At 36.4% G+C, this 19,914-nt stretch overlaps 1 protein-coding gene across 1 annotated transcript in view; it reads right to left on the bottom strand.

Annotated features, from left to right (window-relative positions):
* Nucleotides 1–763: 763 nt before the first annotated feature.
* CUNH10orf67 (chromosome unknown C10orf67 homolog) overlaps nucleotides 764–19,914 on the bottom strand; it is a 35,454-nt gene continuing 16,303 nt past the window's right edge. Inside the window, 8 exon segments of the mRNA XM_052692304.1 lie at nucleotides 764–2,788; nucleotides 2,827–2,855; nucleotides 3,417–3,497; nucleotides 4,373–4,460; nucleotides 7,737–7,796; nucleotides 7,890–7,928; nucleotides 7,930–7,970; nucleotides 19,161–19,226. Coding sequence (XP_052548264.1) covers nucleotides 2,650–2,788; nucleotides 2,827–2,855; nucleotides 3,417–3,497; nucleotides 4,373–4,460; nucleotides 7,737–7,796; nucleotides 7,890–7,928; nucleotides 7,930–7,970; nucleotides 19,161–19,226 — 543 coding nt within the window. The 3' untranslated portion in view covers nucleotides 764–2,649.

Genomic DNA, 19,914 nt, shown 5'->3' with positions numbered 1-19,914 from the left:
AACAAAACTACATCAGAGATACTATCCCCTGGCTGTGCGCAGACGGGTCTCTGATAACAGGCACTCATCAGGGTTGAGAGGCGGGCTGATGGCTGGAAAGGAAGGACAGAAGGACAGCAAGGCCACGGCTTCCACGGCTGATCTGGAAGCCACCCCCGGGGCCGGTGCTGCACCCAGCCAGCGCTTCTACGGCGGGGCCGCCGATACGCGGCCGTGTGCGGGCGTGGAGCTGTCGGTGGTGCTGAAGCGCGGCGCGGGGGGAGGGAACGGCCTCAGGTAGTTGCGGACCAGGGGCGCTGGCAACGCTCTAGGACGTGGGTTCAATTTCTCGCGTGTCTCTTCTTCGCAGAGATCGACACTTGTTAAAATGCTAGCAGCAATTCTTCTCGGGCAAAGTGACAGGCAATAGATAGAGTTTGCCGCAAAAGAAACATCCAAACTGCCTGTATTTGCACAGATCTGTTTGGGAGATCTACTAAGAGAAGGACTTCGTGTAGGCAAAACTGCTAGAAGATTGCACTCTTCTTGCGCTGAAAGAATCAAACTGAATTACTGTGTGGCTTCTACCAGCAATCAACAAACAGTATGAAAAAGCAGTACAGCACAGCAATGTTTTTAATCTTAGTCCTTAGTTAAAAACAAAACAAAACAAAACAAAACAAGAACAAAATAACAATAACAAAAACAAAATAGAAAAACAGACAATAGTTTATAACCTGAATTTCGAGTCTATTTATTTGTATATTGTTTAACTGCATAACTGTTTAATTGTACTTAGTATTATCTGTTGAATATAACAAATACAGCTTCATATAGTTCACATAGTTCTATGTAATGTGTTTTATCTGTGATTTATGAAGAGACTTGCATAATAAGGGTGCTCTTATTTTGAATGATAAAACATTTGGTTCAAACTCATAAAACGCTGGCAATTACCAAGAGTTGCTAATAACAGTGCCTGTCTGGACAAGTTCCTGCTTGGTAGGTATTTAAAAGGGTTATGCATTTGTTAGATAGACTTCAAAGAGTAAAGGTAACTAGTGTTAATGTCATTGTGTGAAGCATCCAGACTCTAAAGTTACTGTACTTTCATCTGTTTATCAAGAATGCACAGTCTCTCATGTGGAACTAGAAGAGCCATAAACACTCAAACATCCAAAACATCCCTACTTGCTTAAAATATATATATTAGAGGATTCCTGCAAGTCCTCTGTTCTTGAGTCTTGAGTAAGATATTTGTGTTTTTGAGATAAGTGTAAATTTGCTATTAAAGAACTTTTTGCCTCAAATCCCAAAGAATCCTCCACTTGTATACTGGGCAGTCCTCTCCAGCAAGAATGTAATAGATCTGAGTCCTTTTGAATGTAGCCTTCCACATGTGGGGGAACTGACACTGAGTTAATGCTCCAAAAGCATACAGGCTAACTTAGCTCTCTTTTCATAGTTTAAGCAAACAGCCAACAGGAAGAAGGAAAAATCTGATTGTTCACAAAATACTGTGACATACAATATATTCTTCGTGGTTGCCCTTATCACTGTTATTTACTGATCACAACACAGCCAATGCTAATTGCAAAACAGTAGAGGCAACTAAATGTTTCCAGAATTAGGACTGTCCAAGGGATCAAGGCTATCAGAATGATCTCCACACTTGTGATACCTCTAACTCATCCCAAAATAAAAGCAGTTTGTACGTACGGAATCAGAATAGCTGAAGAAGAGCTACATAAGCAGAATGCAAAGAGTACAGCGATGTTCAAAGTAAAAACTTGTATACTGGAGTGTATAACTAAACCAAGGGGAAATGTTTAAATGATGTTCACACATTTACAGATAAAAATGTAGAAAAGGTAGCAATTCTCTATATTTACATAGTCAGAAATACATATGAAAATTACAACAAATCATTTAGATATGTGTAGTTTGTTCTAGACATAAGCACAGCCACTTGAATTAAACACTGCTATCCACATATTGGTATTGATACTCAGCATCTTGCCAGAGAAGGAACCATAAGGTACTGGTAAATAAATTGTTATACCACATATCAAATAAACAAAAAGCCCTCAGAACAATCCTGCTTTTTAAATAAACCATAAACTAACATTCCTAAGAGATAGAGTGAACAATATTGTGCTTAATTGCAATTACATTTTAAAAATTATTTAATAGTAGAGATACTGAAAAGAAGAGGGTTTAGTATTATACTCATGCATCTTTGTTGTTGTAGTGTATTTTTGATAGATGCTAAAAGAAAAGGTAAATATCTCATAATGTTCTTCAAATAAAGTTTAGTGGTGATATTGGAATTCAGCATTGAAATGGCATTACATTCATCTCTTTTCTCATGGGAAGAGAGGACTATTCACAGTCACACAGAACTATGCTGGAAGGGACCTCTGGAGATCATCTACTCCAACACCCCATCTAACACAGATTCCCCAGAGTAAATTGCACAGGAAAGCATCCAGGCAGGTTTTGAGTATCTCCAAAGAAGGAGACCCCAAAAGCTCTGTGTACATTGAAGGTTTGCAGGAAAATGTATCTGGAGAAATATGATTATGTTCAAGTATATACTAAAGAGTTAGAAACAAATACTTAAATTGCAGAATAGGCTACGTTGCATCAAAGATTTCAAAAGCACCATCTTCAAACACTGGCCATTTTTGGTGTGTTTAGAAGCCTAGGAAATTCACCTGCGTCTTCTTTCTGCTTTCCAGTAGACTGGGAATATAATGGGGCTAGATGAGAAATATTTTCTTGTTGAAGATCATGAGAAGCGATTAGTCTGCTATAACTTGGATCCCTCCCCTGAAAGAGTCTGATAATCCATTCACTGAGCTTGAGGCATTAGGCTTAAAAGACAAAATGAAATGTTATTGTTTTAGGCAACCGTGCTATCCAGAACTTTAGAATACCATTTCATTTCTCACTCTGGTCTTCCCATTTATTTTAGTACTAGATGAATCAAGCTTATATCAGCCTTGTTACTCACAGAGAAATACTATTTTGGTTCATAGTCAGGTAGTTACAGTTGCAGCCACAAATATCTATTTATTATTTCAAGTTACATTAGCTTTAAAACTGAATGTGGATTGCTTTACCCGAATGTTTGTTACTGCATGCATGTGGCAACCAACACTTGGAAGATATGAATATGTAAAATATTTCAATCACGAAATGCATTTAAATAATCACAATTCATGTTGTAAAGAAAAATATCTCTGTCTCAGCAACAAATCATTGTCTCACATTGAGAAATTCTTTCACTGAGACAACTGTCCATTATGAAAATGATGAATGTTGATTCCTGGATATGTCACAGTCCTGTGCTTCACAGAATTGTCAGAAATGCTACCCCTATTTACTGCTGAGCATATCTGAGCTTTTATGTTCTGAAAAAGAAAAACGCTTACCAAATTTGAAGGTAAATGTGAGCCATCTTTGAATCTGTCTGTGCCTTTTATGTCATTTTCAATACAAAATGGGCAAACCATCTGTAAATGACAGACCAGACATATATTAAACACATTTTAAGACAGTGTTGTTTAAGCATATGAGCTGATAAGCAAGAAATCAACATTAATAAAAGATTTTGAAAAGGATGCAACATTTTTTTTACACTTATTGAATATGGATTTGCAATGCATAATCTTTTATAAATCAGAGGGAAATCTTTTAACTTATCTGTTCCTGAATTGTCCATTTTTTACAAGAAGAGTTGAATATATTTGAGACTAAATTTGATATATTAATATCCTGTATATGTATGAATATATCAGATATACTTCCTTTATTAGGAAAAAAAATCAGTAGAAGTAACTGAAGTAACAAGTCTGTGCACGTCCTGTATCTTAATCTAGAACATACTTCACCCTATTAAACTTATCCAGAAAAAAGGTCAAAATGCCACTCTTGACGTTTGCACACACTTGCATAGGAGGAAGATGGATAGTTTTCAGGGGCTGCACTCCCTGCTGCGTTAAGACATACAATGTGAGTAGTCCTCAGAGCAAGAAATACACTAAGTCTTATAGTTCCTAATCCCTCTACTTTCTGTCAGGTGAAGCAAGGGGAAGTCTGTAGTTTTAGTTCAAATCTGGAGTCTGCAAAAGCTATAATTAAGGCTCTACCATGTGTGATATTTGTACACATACTACGTACACAAGACTGTGCTGTGTGCAGCTGAGCATATCCGGCCTTGACAATCTGCCTTTGTTGGATTTACCATTTCACAATTTTCGCTATCAAATTTGTTTGACTTTATGCTATAGGCTGGCTTCTATGACTTGTTACATTAGAAAGCTCAGCATGACTTCCAATAAAAACATAACAGTTAAAAAAGCAGTCCAGTTGCTGCGTCTCTGCTTACTGTTTCACCAGCAAATGTATATCTAAATGCTAGAAACTGGCGTTGCAGTGTTTGTCTAAGAAACATCTCGTCCTTAATTGCATGCAGACTGAAAAAAATCTCATATTGAATGAACTTATATTATGCTGCCATTCTGAACAATACCATACATAACATTAAAGTTTAAAATTGCCAGTTAGAGAAAATTTACTTTTCGTATCTTTTACAGGGGAAATACTTAGGTAAACACTATTGATCAGCAAAAGTAGAGCAATAATCAGTAAGAATTCAGTAATCCATAGACATTAAAATGCCATTAATATATTATATTAAGTATAGTATATTAAATACATGAGTAAAGTAACAGATCCTATGCAGTGGAAAAAATCTGTGAGGAATAGAAACAGAACTGGAATTCTAAATACTGTCATTTTTTCTTTCTGTAAATTTACTGTATCTTTAACCTCTGAGTGCTGATACTTTATCTAATCATTGAAAATTGCTACCTAATTTCTCAAGGTCCAGCTCATGAGGTAATTTGAACAGCTGTATGTTTTTTTTCTCTTTGTGAACAAAGAAAGGTATTACAATACTGAAACTGAACTTCTAAAATAAGGTAAGCAAAGGGAAAAAAATAAGATGAAAATTGTTCCAGGTGGTAAGTTTTTTTCTTAAGTAAGGCTAATAGTTTGGATGGTTTGAATTATTTTTCCTGTATTTGCCATGAAAGTTTGATAACTGGCGTTTAAATAGTCTCCTGTGCCACAAAATAACCAGAGCTCAGTTGCAGTTAAGTAATACTAGAAGACAACATGGCTTGATGTGACTCAAGTCTTTGACACAAAGATTTTAAAGTAAAAAAAAGTCTGTTTAAAAAAAAACAAAAAAACAAAAAAACAAAGCAAAACAATAAAAACCATTTCACATTAACTAGCACCTGTCACAGCTGTTATACTTGAGTGGGCAGAGATGATAAAGTTTGATTTCTCTGCCCTGTTTGTGTGTGGTTACAAGATTAGAACTTAACAGATCTTTTAGTGGCAAATAGCAAATTAAGAAAGAAGTAAAGGAACACTTAAATGGATTTAATTTTTATGAAAAATGAAAGAGAAGAGGCAATCAGACACATGAAAGCTCCTCCAAAAACAATGCTTCCTGTTTTATTGTGTTGGCCACACTGTCAGAGGCAGGTGTTGGTGGTACAGCAGTAGGGCTTGAACCTTCCTGACAATATTCTGGTACATTTTGCTTCTGTGTGAGGGATGGCATCAGAGGGGCAGTCTGACTGACACATGACATGCGAGAGCATATGTGTGGGAACTGCTGAGTCACAGCCTGAACCTCTGATTGATCACCTGAGGCGAGCGCTGAGTCAGCCATGGGAGCACAGGTGAAGGCAATTCTCCTGTGCTGCCGGAAGGGTGGAGCCGGGCTCCTCCTAGACCTATTTAAGAGCTGGCTACCAGTGGGGAAGGTTCTTTTCTGGAGATCACCTCTACTGGTGTTTTGTGGTGAGCCCAGTATAAGGGTAAGCCTTCCATTTATTCTCTTTTGTCATCGTAGTCTACTTTGCCTAACTCTCTTGTTTATTTTGTAATTATAACAGCCTAATATTCTTTGATTATATAGCATAGGAAGTAAAGGAGTGTAACTGAATTGCTCCATATGGATAAAATGGCACCCACTGATATTCATCGATGCTTGTTGAATGCTTCTGGAGAAGCAATGAGGTGGTGGGTGGTGTGATTCAATAGTGGAGGCAGTGACAGAGGGCTGTCTCCACTCATGCAGATTTTTACAAACATAGAATGCAGGCTCTTTTTCTTTGCTGGAGGAAACGCATAGCCAATGGTGGTGTCTGTGTTGAAAAAGAATATTTTGTAGGCGTGAATTTGCTCTATCAAATGTTATTATTGGGCTCTTTGTATCAGTTGTCATTTCACTGGAAATAAACAGGAGGCATTACTTTTAGAGCAACCAGCATTCAATGCTCTCTAGATATTTTTCAGGCATTTCATGCGCCAGACTGCAGTCTGATGATATTCATAAACACACTGAAGTTTTTCTGATCACAAGGAGGCTCATATATTTTATAGTTAAAATTTTAAACTATACACATAATAGAATAATAATTTATAGCAATGTACAGCATAAAATTCAAGGTAAATATGCTGACCAGGTAATCCTACTGTATTGTAAAAATAAATTGCACAGTCCTTTAATACACTGTCAGGAAGAAAAAAGAAGCAAGAGATAATGATTTTCCTTCCTATGGACTATTTGTATCTTATCATTAATTGCCTTTTTATCTAAATTAATCTGTTTCCATGATGTGAGAGTTCTTTGCTGCATATAAAATTAGAAATTAATCTCTTTTTTCAGCAACTAATTCTAATGTTCTCTGTTAAAAATGCTCCAGTCCCTGCCCATTCAGGTAACACAGTAAATACTCATTAAGATAGAGCTGAGTAGATAACAATAATATAATTTTATTTTTCTACTGAGTCTTGCATGATTGCTAAGAACACTGATAAGACTGTCATTATGTTATCACTGTATCAACATAATGTATTCCCACAATTTTCAGATGAGAGGATAACTTGAGGCCAATCTCAATGAATAACAAACTTAACAAGAAGCTCTCCATTGACCTTAGGGATATTGTATCAAACTGTATAAGCACAAAGTGTTTGCTGTGAATGGATGTACTTTCATTACAGTTCACCATTTGTAGGATGGGAATTACACCATTCTCACACTGTTGAGAGGTGTTGGGGAGATAAAAAGTAAAATAACCATCTGAAGTACAGTAGAGTGTGCAGTTGGAGGGGAGTTTGTCTTTCTAAAATACGGTTCCAGCCCAGCTGGATTTGAAACTCTAGAAATTCTCAGAAAACAGTCGGTCCCTGGAGGTGTTGAAGAACCATGGATGTGTGGAGCGGAGGGACATGGTTAGTGGGCATGGTGGGGGTGGGTTGGGGTTGGACTAGATGATCTTTTACAATCTTAATGATTCTGTGATTCTATATTCTACTGCATATGGATTTTAGATATTCTTGATCTGATGCTTTCTACCTAAAAGCTATCTTGGAGATATCATGGCCTACGAGAATGCTGTTTTTACAGCATGACACCAAATACGTATGTTGCTCATTCTAAGATGCAGACTAAAGTTATGAGTGTTTGAAAATTCAAGGTTTCTAGAGATAGCAGCAGAGGACTGCATAGTGCAGAGGGAGCTAAACCTAATGCCATCTGATCTGTGCTGCCTATGGAGCACACACAAGAACCAGAGCAGCCCTAGGGTTTTATCTTGAAGAACTGATTTGCAAAGTCTGATTTTTAGTATTTTATCAATGCAACCGAAGTTATTATAATACTACACCTGTTTTGTACAATCTGGAATCTCTTTTTCCATATTGCATTACTTTGCTCAGCTTTCTTTCTACAGAGGGGGAAAAAATAGAAAAAGTGGTTAAAATTGTGTAGGAGCTTCTCAAGTGTCTTCAAAGCACATCTTAGAAATACTGACCACTACCTTGCTATGGTTTGCCTCTCTTGACTTCACATTTCTTCAGTTTTCAGCAGTCAGGGAACTTTCAGCAGCTACACTTGTTATCTAAAAGTAAGTAAAACATTATTTTCTTAATCATCTTGCAAAAACAAATACAGGTTTTGCTCATATGCAGTGGTATTCCTGTGTCAAGTTCTCCTATTTTGGTCTATTAAATATTTCCAGTACTCTGCTAATAATTGAAAGATTATGCAGCCTAAGCCAGCAGTTCAAAGTCGGTTCATCTTTTCCTTTGTTTCTAAGAATGGTGGCAGTTAGGCAATGTTTTGGCAATTGTAACAAAAGGAGCACGGTTGACAATTAGATGCATTTGTCCTAGTCTTATGTGTCTGAACCTCACCTTAGTGCTGTATATGTGTCTGAACCTCATCTTAATGCTATAAGTGGGAAAATTACCATTGCCTTAAATTTAAGAGGACTCGAGACTGATCACTGTAAATTCCCCAAACAAAACCTGCAGTATGTAGAAAGTATACAGTAAAGAAATTAGAAAAAAAAGTTGACTCAGATCTAGACCTGATTTGCACAATTGTGTCTATTCTTTGGGCCCAGGGATACCTCCTGATCTTTGATTCTGTATGGATGACCTGCCACTAATCAGTCCCACACCAGGTATAAGGGCAGGAAATGCCAGGTGCACAGACTTAAAAGGAAGCTGTTTTTCCAGCATGGAAAGCTGGATGGAAGGACATATGCAGGTGCTGATGGAGCATGCATAGGAGAAACCTCCTTGCTCTTGCAAGAACTTGAAAGGAGGTTGCAGCAAGGAGAGTGTTGGCTTCTTCTCTTGTGTGACAGCTAATAGGACACAAAGAAAAAGTCTCAAGTTGTCCTATGGGAGTCTTAGATTGGATACTAGGAAGAATTCTTTTCAATGAAAGAGTGATCAAACATTGGAATGGTGAAGTCCCTATCCCTTGAGGTATTTAATAGACATGAGCGCATGGCACTAAAGGCCACGGGACTCGAGAGGTCATGTTAGGGTTGGACTTGATGATCTTGAAGGTTTTTTTCCAAACTTGAGTGGTTCTACAATTTCTCTTCTATAAGTTCCCTTTGAAATTGTTTTCTCCTCAGGCAGCACTGTTTCAGTTTCACCTTACATTGGCAGATTAGTCACTGCAATTTCTTTTTCTTCTACTTGCAGTGCTGAAATCTGACCATGGCTGTGAAAAACTTTAGTATCCTATAATATTTTTATCCCTCATGAAATTGGAGTGCCATTAATTGGGCATGACATGTCAGGAATCTGTAACCTGCTAACCCACCTCAAATACACTGTTCTCTCTCAGCAAGATGCCATATGTATTACTTTCTCCAACTGTAAGTTATAGCCTACACTACACAGAGAAAATAAAAAATCAAATGAAAAAACCAACAATAAAGATATGAAGCCTCAGTCATTTCCTACTTCCACACACTTCATCTAAATATGCATTTCCTCCTCCTAGAGAAACATTCAATCCCTATTATATTTCCACAGTTCTCTACAGGCACACTGGACATGAATCTGGTACCTTATACACTCATCTGTTTGAACAGAGATTTCAAGCTGTCGGTAGTGTTTTGTATTAAACCCTTGCCCTTTCTACATCAAGTCGTCATTTTGTTTTTTCAGCTGCAGATGCATTCTATTTTCTCTCAAATACACATGCTGGTGGCTGTGTGGCTAGTTAGTTCAGAGGTGCAAACATCAGAGTTAAAGAATAGATAGTATTGTAGATACATGGCAGTACCAAGCCTTTTAAATAAAGGAAAGCCATTTTACTGACTATTAAAAATCAAATTAATTGCAAATTGCAAAATAATTATCAATTATTATTAAAAGACTTCAAAAAAAATTGCATGACCAAATTCATCTTCCAACACTGATTTTCACTGATAACACTCCAGATTTCAATAGCAATACACCTAAGTAAATGCAGAGCTGTAAAAACAGAATTAGGCCCAATATAACTGCACACAAAATATCAAACCATGTGCTTAATGGTGCAAAGCAGCTCAGAACTCCTCAGATTTCATTTCCAGCTGATTCTTTTTAAGAATTACAGATGCTTGAAATAGAAGGCTAATAGGGTGTAACCTTGACTGATCTGCTCTCTGACTGCTGGGTCAGGTTAGGGTAGAAAAGACCACATTTAAAGACTTTCCATAGTTTGAAGATCCATAGCTCTTGGAATGGTCCCCTGAGGAAGCAGTAGCTGTTCTGAACTCTAGTTCAGGATGACAGTCAAAAAGAAAATGAGACTTGTACCTGTTCTTCATTTAAGAGCTTATGTGGGGAAAAAAAAAAAGGATTAAAAAATAGTTAACTTTAATCCCTGTAGGGATTAAAGTTTGTAATGTTTCTACTGAAAATAAAAAAATAAGCTGAACTTCTTGAATCTTTGTCATCAAGTACACCTCTCAAAATGATGCACTTCATGTCTGAAAAGAAGAACAAAGATCTTTGCAAAAGCAACCATAAACCGGATAAAAGATCAACTTTTGGAGGTGAGTGAAACTCCTGTACCATTTCAAGAGCATCTCCAGATCACAGAAACACATTCTTAATACAGAATAAATCTTAAACTTTTAGTAACAAAAAATCTTTGCTATTTATGGTATGTTTCTTGTCTTTCAGTTTTAAAACCTCAGACAGGCAAATCAAGATTTTATTCAGAATTAAATATGAAATTGATATAAACAGTAAATGTTTTTTTGCCTTTTCCCATCATTTGAGATATTAGTTCATTTTCATTTTTGCTTCTCAAAATTAGGATTGTATCATTCTAGGTGCTTATTTTTGTCAGTCTCTCAGTCTAGTGCAGAGTGATTGACTAAATGTTATATACCCTTTAAGCAGATTGAAGCTAATGAAACAAATTTCTGCCCCCTATTGATCTATCCAATGAAACACTGCTGAAGGGCTGAGAAACTATTGCTTACTTCTTTCCATCTGATTTTTGTTCCCATGTTAGATTAATGTTGCTCAGATTAGGACACCCCATCCATAAGCCTCCTGAATAATCTCCACTGAGAACCTGAGCTTTCAACAGCCACCCATGGTACATATGCATGGTCTTTGGACTGCCTCAACACATGACCATCTGTCATCATTGCATGGTGCCTCTCCACAACTGGGTCGGACCCTTGCCTGAGGGCATTACGTTCCAGACAATGCTGGTTTAGATGAGCAGTTTGGTTAACACTACAAGGGCCATCTGTTCTACAGGAAATCCTTTCTCTGTGTCATTAATGAAGTATTTGCAGCACATAACTATGTATTTGTCTACTTGTGTAAGCTTTTAGGTAACAGGAATTGTGAGGACATGTTGTTTGCAACTGAACAAAATAGTCTTCAAAAATACCAAACTTTGTTATATATATCATGTTTACCTGTTACAGGTTAGTAGAGATGAAAATCAATTACATATTTAGCAGTGGAAGTGGTTAATTAGCTATGGTTTCAGCAGGGTTATAACACCTCAGAACCTCAGGCAATCTAAAAGAACTGAACATTAATCTAAACCTTGCTTAAAAAGTCTACTGTCTTCTGAAGAACAAAATATGAATCTGATCAAAGGATTCAAAAATTTAACTTTGGCAGGGAAGTGCTGCTCTTCTGTAGCATATTAACTTGTTGGTATAAGGACCATATTACGGGGAAGACATTTCATGTATTTCTGCCTGTAATAAAAGATTAATTTCCAGAAAATGAAGCATAGCCAGAATCTAATAACTTAAGTTTAACATGCCTACTATGCTTTCCATCCACTGTTCAAATAGACTTGGCTTTCAGATACTGGAATTGCAACTTGCTAAGTAGGAAGAAAGACAGCTGGGAAAGAGCACTTTGCAGTCATTATTTTGATAGAATGTCCCCTTCCTCCAAGTCTCATTTTCGTCTTAGAAGGTGAAAGGTGAAATTCAGTGTACCCTACTTAGAACAAAAAATATTACATTACAGAGAGAAATTCACCTTGGGAAGACTGCTAATTGCCTGAAGGTTTCTAAATGTGATCATTGTGGGCTGAACACCCATGAAGGCCCAGAGATGGATGAAAATGCAGTGGATGTATAGGCTTCACTTTCTACATAATGCAGTGTGAGTGTAATATCAGACATAGTGACCTGACTGGGAATCTTCTCTATTGAGGAGCTTCAGAAGTACAATTTCTCTTTTTTTCATAAGTTCTGAAATTACAACTACTTGAGAAATTAAGAAAAATCTAGGCTGAAATTACTGATTATAGGGTGTACTACAGCCTCCTTCTAGTCTACTTAAGCTCAAAAAAATTCAGAAAACTTGAGTGAACCTCAATACTATTTTGAAATCTGAAACAGATTTTAACACCAGTATTTTTTTCCCCCAATAACTATGATTACAGGATTTTACAGTAATAATGAGTATGTATAAAATCAAAATACGGAGAAAGAAAACCATTTAGTCTGTATTAAATACCTCAAGTTAAGGGGCAAATTGAGGGAAGCTAGAGAATAAAATGGAACCAAGAAATAGAACTGAAAGTAATGAAGCTGTGAAACAGATTTCAGGAGAACTATGGCAAGACTTCGACACTTTTTCTGTTCTACCCCTATACTGTTCTCATTATTAAGTTTGATGAACATGAATGATTTGCTCTAAATAGAAAAAATATTGAAAAAAATATTTTAAATCTGTTTGATGAAAGTAGTAGAATAATGTACTTTTCCATCTCCAAACTACTGTTTCCCTAATAAACTTACATCCATCTCCTCTTTGCTCAGTAGTACGTTATGCAGTCAGCTACCACAGAAGCAGTATAAGCTGATATCCTATTATTTTCAATGTCTTAATCTATAACAAAATGGATTTTCTTATGTAAATAAAATCCCTACCTAGATACATAAAAATTTAAGGTGAATGCAGGTGTCCGCTTGCTCTGTCCACAAAACAAAATTGTACAACCAGATCTGCTACAGTACAAACACTGAACAAAATATCAGCTAACACTGTATGTGTACTTAGTAGTAATTGCAGAGTAATTTTACTTATTGAATGTACTATCATGATCCTTGCAACCCACACTCAAAAATTTAATAACTTTATACATCAGAATCATCTGAATCATGTAGTGTTTTATTCATTACTGACAGACTGTATCTTGAAAACACCTGAGGCCATGTAGAACTCTCTGCATTTTCTAACAAACTCTGTCCTACGTGGGCAGTATGTCTGGTTAGGCCTGGCATTCACACAGTGGCCTTTGGGGTGGCTGCTGAGGAGTAGTCAGGGCTGCAGAGATACACTGTGAAGGTGAAACTAATCCAGTGCTCCTTAGTTCCTCAGTATTTTTTTTTTACACAGTTCTAACAGGAAAATTCATGAACAACAAGAAGAAGCAAGAGGAAAAGAGCATTTGTAACAACAAAAATTGTGTCAATGAAATACTGAAGAAACCAACCTTATTATTCAATCAAATTGTTGCGGGATAAGAGATGAGATCTGAAGAATGATTCACACGTACACGTTAAGTGCTATTTCTTTATATAACATAGAATTTTCTTTTAACTTTTTAGTTTTATACCTTTCCTTCTCTCCAGCTGGCTATGTTACCTTGAGCTTGAAGCTCTACTCTCCAAACAGGAGACCAACAGTGGACAAGGCTTACTGTCAACTCTAACAGCCCTCTGCTCTGAGTCCAAACTGGCAGAAACATTTTAACCAAGGGCTTTTTGAGTATGGAAACATCGTAACTATTACCTAGTGCTCCTTATGCCCCCATCTTTCAACGTCACAGCTACGTCAGCCATGTTTCTGGTGAAGACCTAATTTTCAACCCCTGCTTTTTTAGGATGTGTACCTATGCAAGACCAGGGAAATTCTGTAGCGAGAATGTTCTCATGGTATCTAACCATCTTTGTTTGACTGTGGACAAAAATCTCCTCCTGCTACAGTGTTTTGAGCTACGAGAAATCAAACAGATAGATAATTACTACTAGTATGCCATACTTTCCTGTTTGTGTGTTTGTTTATTTTAAGGCAATCACATGTTGCTTTCAAATATTACAAGTATTTCAACCATCCAAGATGTTCAATTTATCTCAGCATATGGCTTATTCTCACCACATGCCATAGATTTCCAAGTGTAGCTCTGATTAATGGTATATGTCAAACTGTTGAAGGAAATTCTCTTCAAATGTCAGGCTGATTAGAAAAATTTAGATATTATCTTCTGAGCACTGGCTTTTTTTTTTTTTTTTTTTAATTATTCAGACTGAGACGAGGGATTTCAGCAGTCCTCTACTGAAATTAGTGCAGTATGAAATTTAAATTCAATCTTACTTTAGGGAAAATAAATAATCCAAAAGTCCTTCCTTCTTACAGTGCTTCTCTGTGTTTATTTTGATACTATGAATAGATCCCACAAAAGTTAAAGAACATCCTCAAATACAAATGCACTTTTCAGCCAATTATTTTTCTAAAACATTTACAATATAATTCAAAGCAAAAGAGAAATACAAACACTTTAACTACTCTCGCTTTTCATGTAGGTAGCAGTAGGTACAAATGATAAATAACATTCCTATTTGATTGTGATCATAATCATAAAGCTCACGGTAGAGTGATGGCTTTAATAGTTCAAATAACCTGACTTAGGCTTTAGGTTCAAAAGGGCTAATCTCACAAGGAGGGAAATGTAAATTTTAAAGGAAAGCATTCAAATTCTATTGAAATATTTCAAGATTATACCTTGTTCACACAAATTCATCTATCTAAAGAATTCCAAACTTGGCAAGTAAGGAGAAGGACTTTTTGGAACTTATAAATCTTATAAGGACTTCCCTGTCTTTGGGAGGGGAGGACAACTTAAGTAAAACAGACCACCCTTTCTCTCTCTCTGTAAATCAGATAAATGTTTTTGATCATTAAGCATGAAAAGAAGGGAATAATAAATGGAGGATAACTCCCTCAATATTGACCGGAATACAAAGACATGCAATTTTCTTACAAAATCATTTAGTTCTGTGCTGCTGGTATCTCCTCCCATGTACTCTCAAATGAAACAAGATTCTCATGAAAGAGTGAGTGAATCATGCTGTGGAATCAGTACACTTGTTTGACCACGACAGTGTTCAGGAGATAGATGGCTACAGGCCTTCGAAAATTGCGCTGAGTATTAAAACCCTTTTTTAACTGTAGTTTGGTAGCCATGAATTCTGTATTTGCAGGCTTCTCTATAACTCAGTGATGTTTCTTGTTTCGCAGTAATCTTTGCTTTTTTATTTTCACAATCCCTTCAGGATCATATCCTACTGTTAAGCTTGATGAAGAAGAGGAAATGTTTCCATCATGTGGATACAATTGATTCACAGCTTAACAAATTCAGAAATAAAAGTCTACCCAATATCTAGACCATCTTTTTAGGAAGTTGCAGTGCTGTACAGCACAGTAAGATATTGGCCTACTGAAGCACTATGGCATGAACTTAGAGCTCACTTTGTACTGCTTTGGTCTTGAAATACGAAGATATTATGTCAAACAACATCCTACTTTTCTGTCTCTGCTTCATAGCATTGGTTTTTAGGTGAAATACCACTACTTCTGCACGAAAGTTGGATTAGCAGACTGGTGCTATAGGTTCAGTATTTTCAGCTATTTATGAGGTAAGATAATAACAAATGGATTTGCTCCATAAGATACTTCTGTTGTAATTTATTGAACAGATTTTCATTTTTGTGGACAAACCTTCGACTATGCTTACCAGCTAACCACAGTTGTCAAACATCATGCCCTCTGGTCTGCCATCTTTGCTTAGATTAAAGAGCAAGGAACAGTGAGGAACATCTAGATTCAAAGGGCTAGTGAGATAAGGATAAAGTCTAGGAGCGATGTGACTTGACTCCATCTGGAAGCAATGGAAAACGAGACTAAAGAAGTTGTAATGAGAGTAAAGTGCTACTAGTGCAGGGCAAGGAAAGTATTCTTTTACTCAACTAAAACACAAATACAGGTTTATGGGGAAACCAGTGTAAAAAGAGAAAACTAGATAAAGATGATTAAAAAAGAGGCATGACACAAGCAGAACATTGAAATATTGGCTAATAACATCGACTTACATTTTACTTAAAAAAAAAAACAACTTGTATACTTCTTTTTGTGCACCACCCAGGACGATTGGCATTTTTATTTCAGTGTCTCTTCTCCTTCTGTTGCTACAATGAACCACTGAGAAATACGGATAAAATCATAGGCACAGATTTTTGGAAAAAATCTAATATTAACTCCCTGTTATAATTTCTTGAAAATTGTTATTAAAATGAGAAAACAAGAAGTATTTTACAAATAGTATACTCAAGAGGCAAAGGGCTTTTTATTGACACAAAGTTGTATAAATATGTATTTGAATTTTGATCTATGACAAGGGAAAATTATTTTTCAGTTCACAGACAGAGGACATGATAATTAGAAAAACACTTTTCCTTTGAAATCTTCACTGGATATGAACTGGAACTGTTCACAGCATCAGAAAGTAACAGCAACTCCTTGGCTGGCACTTAGCTGTGACAAAGCCAATCATTTCTGCGTTACTGCTCAATGCTGATTATGAGGCTGTATTACTCACATGGCAGGAAAGTGAAAATATTATTTAGAAATGATGATCCCTTTCCAAATATTGAAAGAATCATTGAAGTAGGCAAAAAGGGAAAAACATTTAAATGAACATTTTCCCCCTAGGATTTGATCTAGAATCCTACTATTGTTTCAAGTTTGTGTACCTTACTGATGCTGTCAAGTAATTTAATCTAAATTATTACATTTTCCAATATTTATACTATTAGAATAAGTCATTCTGCATCACTTTCCAACATTTATTGTTATAAAGTCAAAATATGCAGATGTGCATGGTAATACAGAAATTAATTAATTCACATAATAATCTTCATGACAATCCTTTAAAAACTTGTTAGTACTTAGAGACCTTTTGGGAGTACCAATGCTTTATTCCAACATATGTCATAGGATTTATATTTCCAGGATCATTACATTTCAACCTTACATACAATGCACTTCTGACATTCAGCACTCATTTCTCTTCCTCATGAGATCAATGTGTCCTGAGCCAGTTTTTATTCTCTCGCTTGTCCATCTTTCATTCCCACATTTGTATGCAAATAGAGTACAAAGAAGAAGTCTCAGTGAGCAAAGTGTGCAAGTTTGCACTGAGCCTACTTCTTCCTTGCTGTTTCCCATAAGATAGGGTTCCACTTAACCGTGAACTTTACTGCTCCAAACTGTCTGCCTTACTGTATTACTGCTGTATTTCTTTCATATTTCTTGATGATTTGTTTGATGGCATATAATGAAAAGATAAGGCCACAAAAAGCTATACTCTAAATTACAGTAAGTATTGCAGGGTAGTCAAGGTATCTTCAGTATGGTCCATAAGCCATCACAGCGCATACATTCCACGTTTATGTTGGGGTACCATGAGACCTTAGAGCCATCCTCACAATGCGTGTCCTAGATATTTGGTAACTGTGTGCTTGACTTCAAAGAGAATTGGGAGGAGAGGGAAGAATGAGACCAAGTCTTGCTCAACATCCTTTGCAAAGTTTGAGTTGCCATGCACTCCTTTGTTTGGAACTCGGGCCATTTCTGAACTAGGAAGGTTTTCGCAGTTCTTTCAGTAAGATGAAATATTTTCTAGGTAAAAATTGCAGCTAACTCTGGGGTGAAAATAGAATTGAATGTCTGAGAATCAATATTTATTCATTTTAAAAACTATTTTATTTTACTCCTGAATTATTAAAAACTTCAATCTCTGTTTTGTTTTGTCTTTTAATATATATAAAGTATAGATCAATCCTGACTGCCTAAATTTTAGTGCTAGAGGTTCCTCAGGGATTTCTAGGACTACCACAATTCAATTTGTAACTGAAAATGATTCCTCCAGGTACCTCAGTTATGATTTCAGATCCAGAAGTCTGTCTGAGCTCTTCTTGTGTTATAAATCAGTTCAGAAACACACTAGGAATCCAAATGAATCCTCAGCTTTACCGTGTAACAGCAATGCGTTTAAGCGTTTCCGATAAACATGGAATTTAACAAATCCGCAAATCAGACTGCAGTTCCTAGCATCAACCAGGATTCTCTACTGTGCTTTTCTATCCCAAAAGATAATTTTTTTTAAAGGAGCAGCTTGCCCTTTTGCAGGCTAAGTTTAGAAAGGCAGATTTCAAATTATTTCATTCATGACTTCCTAATTTCAAGAGAATTGTGCATGCATCTTGTTTTCATAATGAAAATTATTTTCATTACGAAGATTCTTATGTGGATTAATCTAACAGGGAATTTTTTTGGTGGCTACTCACCTTCGTAAACTGATTTGAAAGCCCTGTTCTATAACATTGTGTTTTGTTTTCCTCTAGTTTAACAAAATGCAGTCCTACAATACTCACCCAGGCTCACTGAAACTGAAAACTGAGGAAGGAGCGCAGGATTGGCCCCTCGCTGTAAAGCCCACGACACATGGTGCTGAGATTAACAAAACAAAGTACAGCAGCTATGACTTGGCACAAAGTTTGACAAGCTGCAGAAAAGCAAATGTTTAAATAACTGAAGTGGTACTGATTTTCTATTCACAACCTTTTCTCTTCTAAACAGTATCATATTCTTTTCCAGCACATTTAGATCGCAAGTCAAGCTGTGTTTTATTTTTTATTATAATAAACCCAGTCAGTTTACTGTAACAAAGACATACTAGTGGTGATCAGTGTGAAAGCCAGTACGAAATCAGGCTAGGAAAAAAAAAGTCAAATGGCAAAATAAAGGACCAGCCGTCTGGAAAGTTCCTGGATCATGTAAAAAGAAAATAAAAGGCTGTGTTCTTATGAGACTAATGCAGAATACAAAAATATTTAAAGACAAAACTCTCTGTCGTTGCCTACAACATTTGTTAACAGCAGCCATAAACCTTACAAATAATGTCACATTTATTAAACATTTTCCAAGCCCATCTAAAACAAAATATTAGTATATTTTTCTTCTAAACATTTCTAGTAGCATTGTTTGTATCTATTCCTCTCAAAATACCACGCACAAAAAACAAAACCCTAACATAGTTTTGCAACGGCTTTTTCACCTGTAAAGCAACTTCCTGACCTGAAAAGCAACCACATTCAATCTATAGGATATTGCAAAAGTTTTGTGTATTTTATTATATTTGCAATAAATGACAGTTCATGAAAATGTTTACACAAATATCTTACCAGATTTTTATATAATGATCTTCTGTTTTCAAGTTCTGCCTTCATCTCTTCTTGAAATTCAATCAACTAAAATACAAGCACACAAGGATTAGTGTTGGATTTTGTATTCCAGACAGGCATAATTCTCTAAAAATTATTTCTAGAGACAGTTCCCTTATCAAGAGACAACACATGGACAAACATTTCTTTATTAGTACTGGTAGTAGATAGGGATCTTGATTTACTGCTAGCCACTTTCCTTTGGGATTTAATAGCGCCATGAGTCACATGCATAAAAGTCTTCCAACGTCAGTAAAACAGAGCGTGATGTCACAGGAGGCAGGAAGATGACAAAAACATCAGAAACAGAGAGTTCATTGATTTGAACTCTCAGAAATATGGCTTGTAGACATGTACACACGTGTAGAAAAATTGCAGGATTGCAAATAATCAGCAGAGTTCTAAAAGATCTGTGTGAGATAAGATTTGTCAGCAAATGATACATGGGTCTCACCAATGACAAAGAGATGTGACTACAGAAGAGTGAAAGAAGGATTTCTCAGGGATTCTCCAGCAGTTTCAGAATCAAAACATGCTTAAACATTACACTGTACAGCAGTGTCCTTGAGTTCTGCTGGGTTGGAGCTGTCACAGTTGCTGTCAGTTGGGACCGGCAAGTTAAACATCTATATTTCCCAGTGTGATGAGGAACAGAGTTTGTTGCTTACTGAATTTGCATTTAGAACATTATTAAAACCAGACAATGTTGAACACA

Source organism: Tympanuchus pallidicinctus, unplaced genomic scaffold (assembly GCF_026119805.1).
Source record: "Tympanuchus pallidicinctus isolate F22 unplaced genomic scaffold, pur_lepc_1.0 scaffold3, whole genome shotgun sequence".
NCBI lineage: Eukaryota > Metazoa > Chordata > Aves > Galliformes > Phasianidae > Tympanuchus > Tympanuchus pallidicinctus.
The sequence above is the reverse complement of the archived record's forward strand: the minus strand, read 5'-3'. Positions and strand labels throughout refer to the sequence as shown.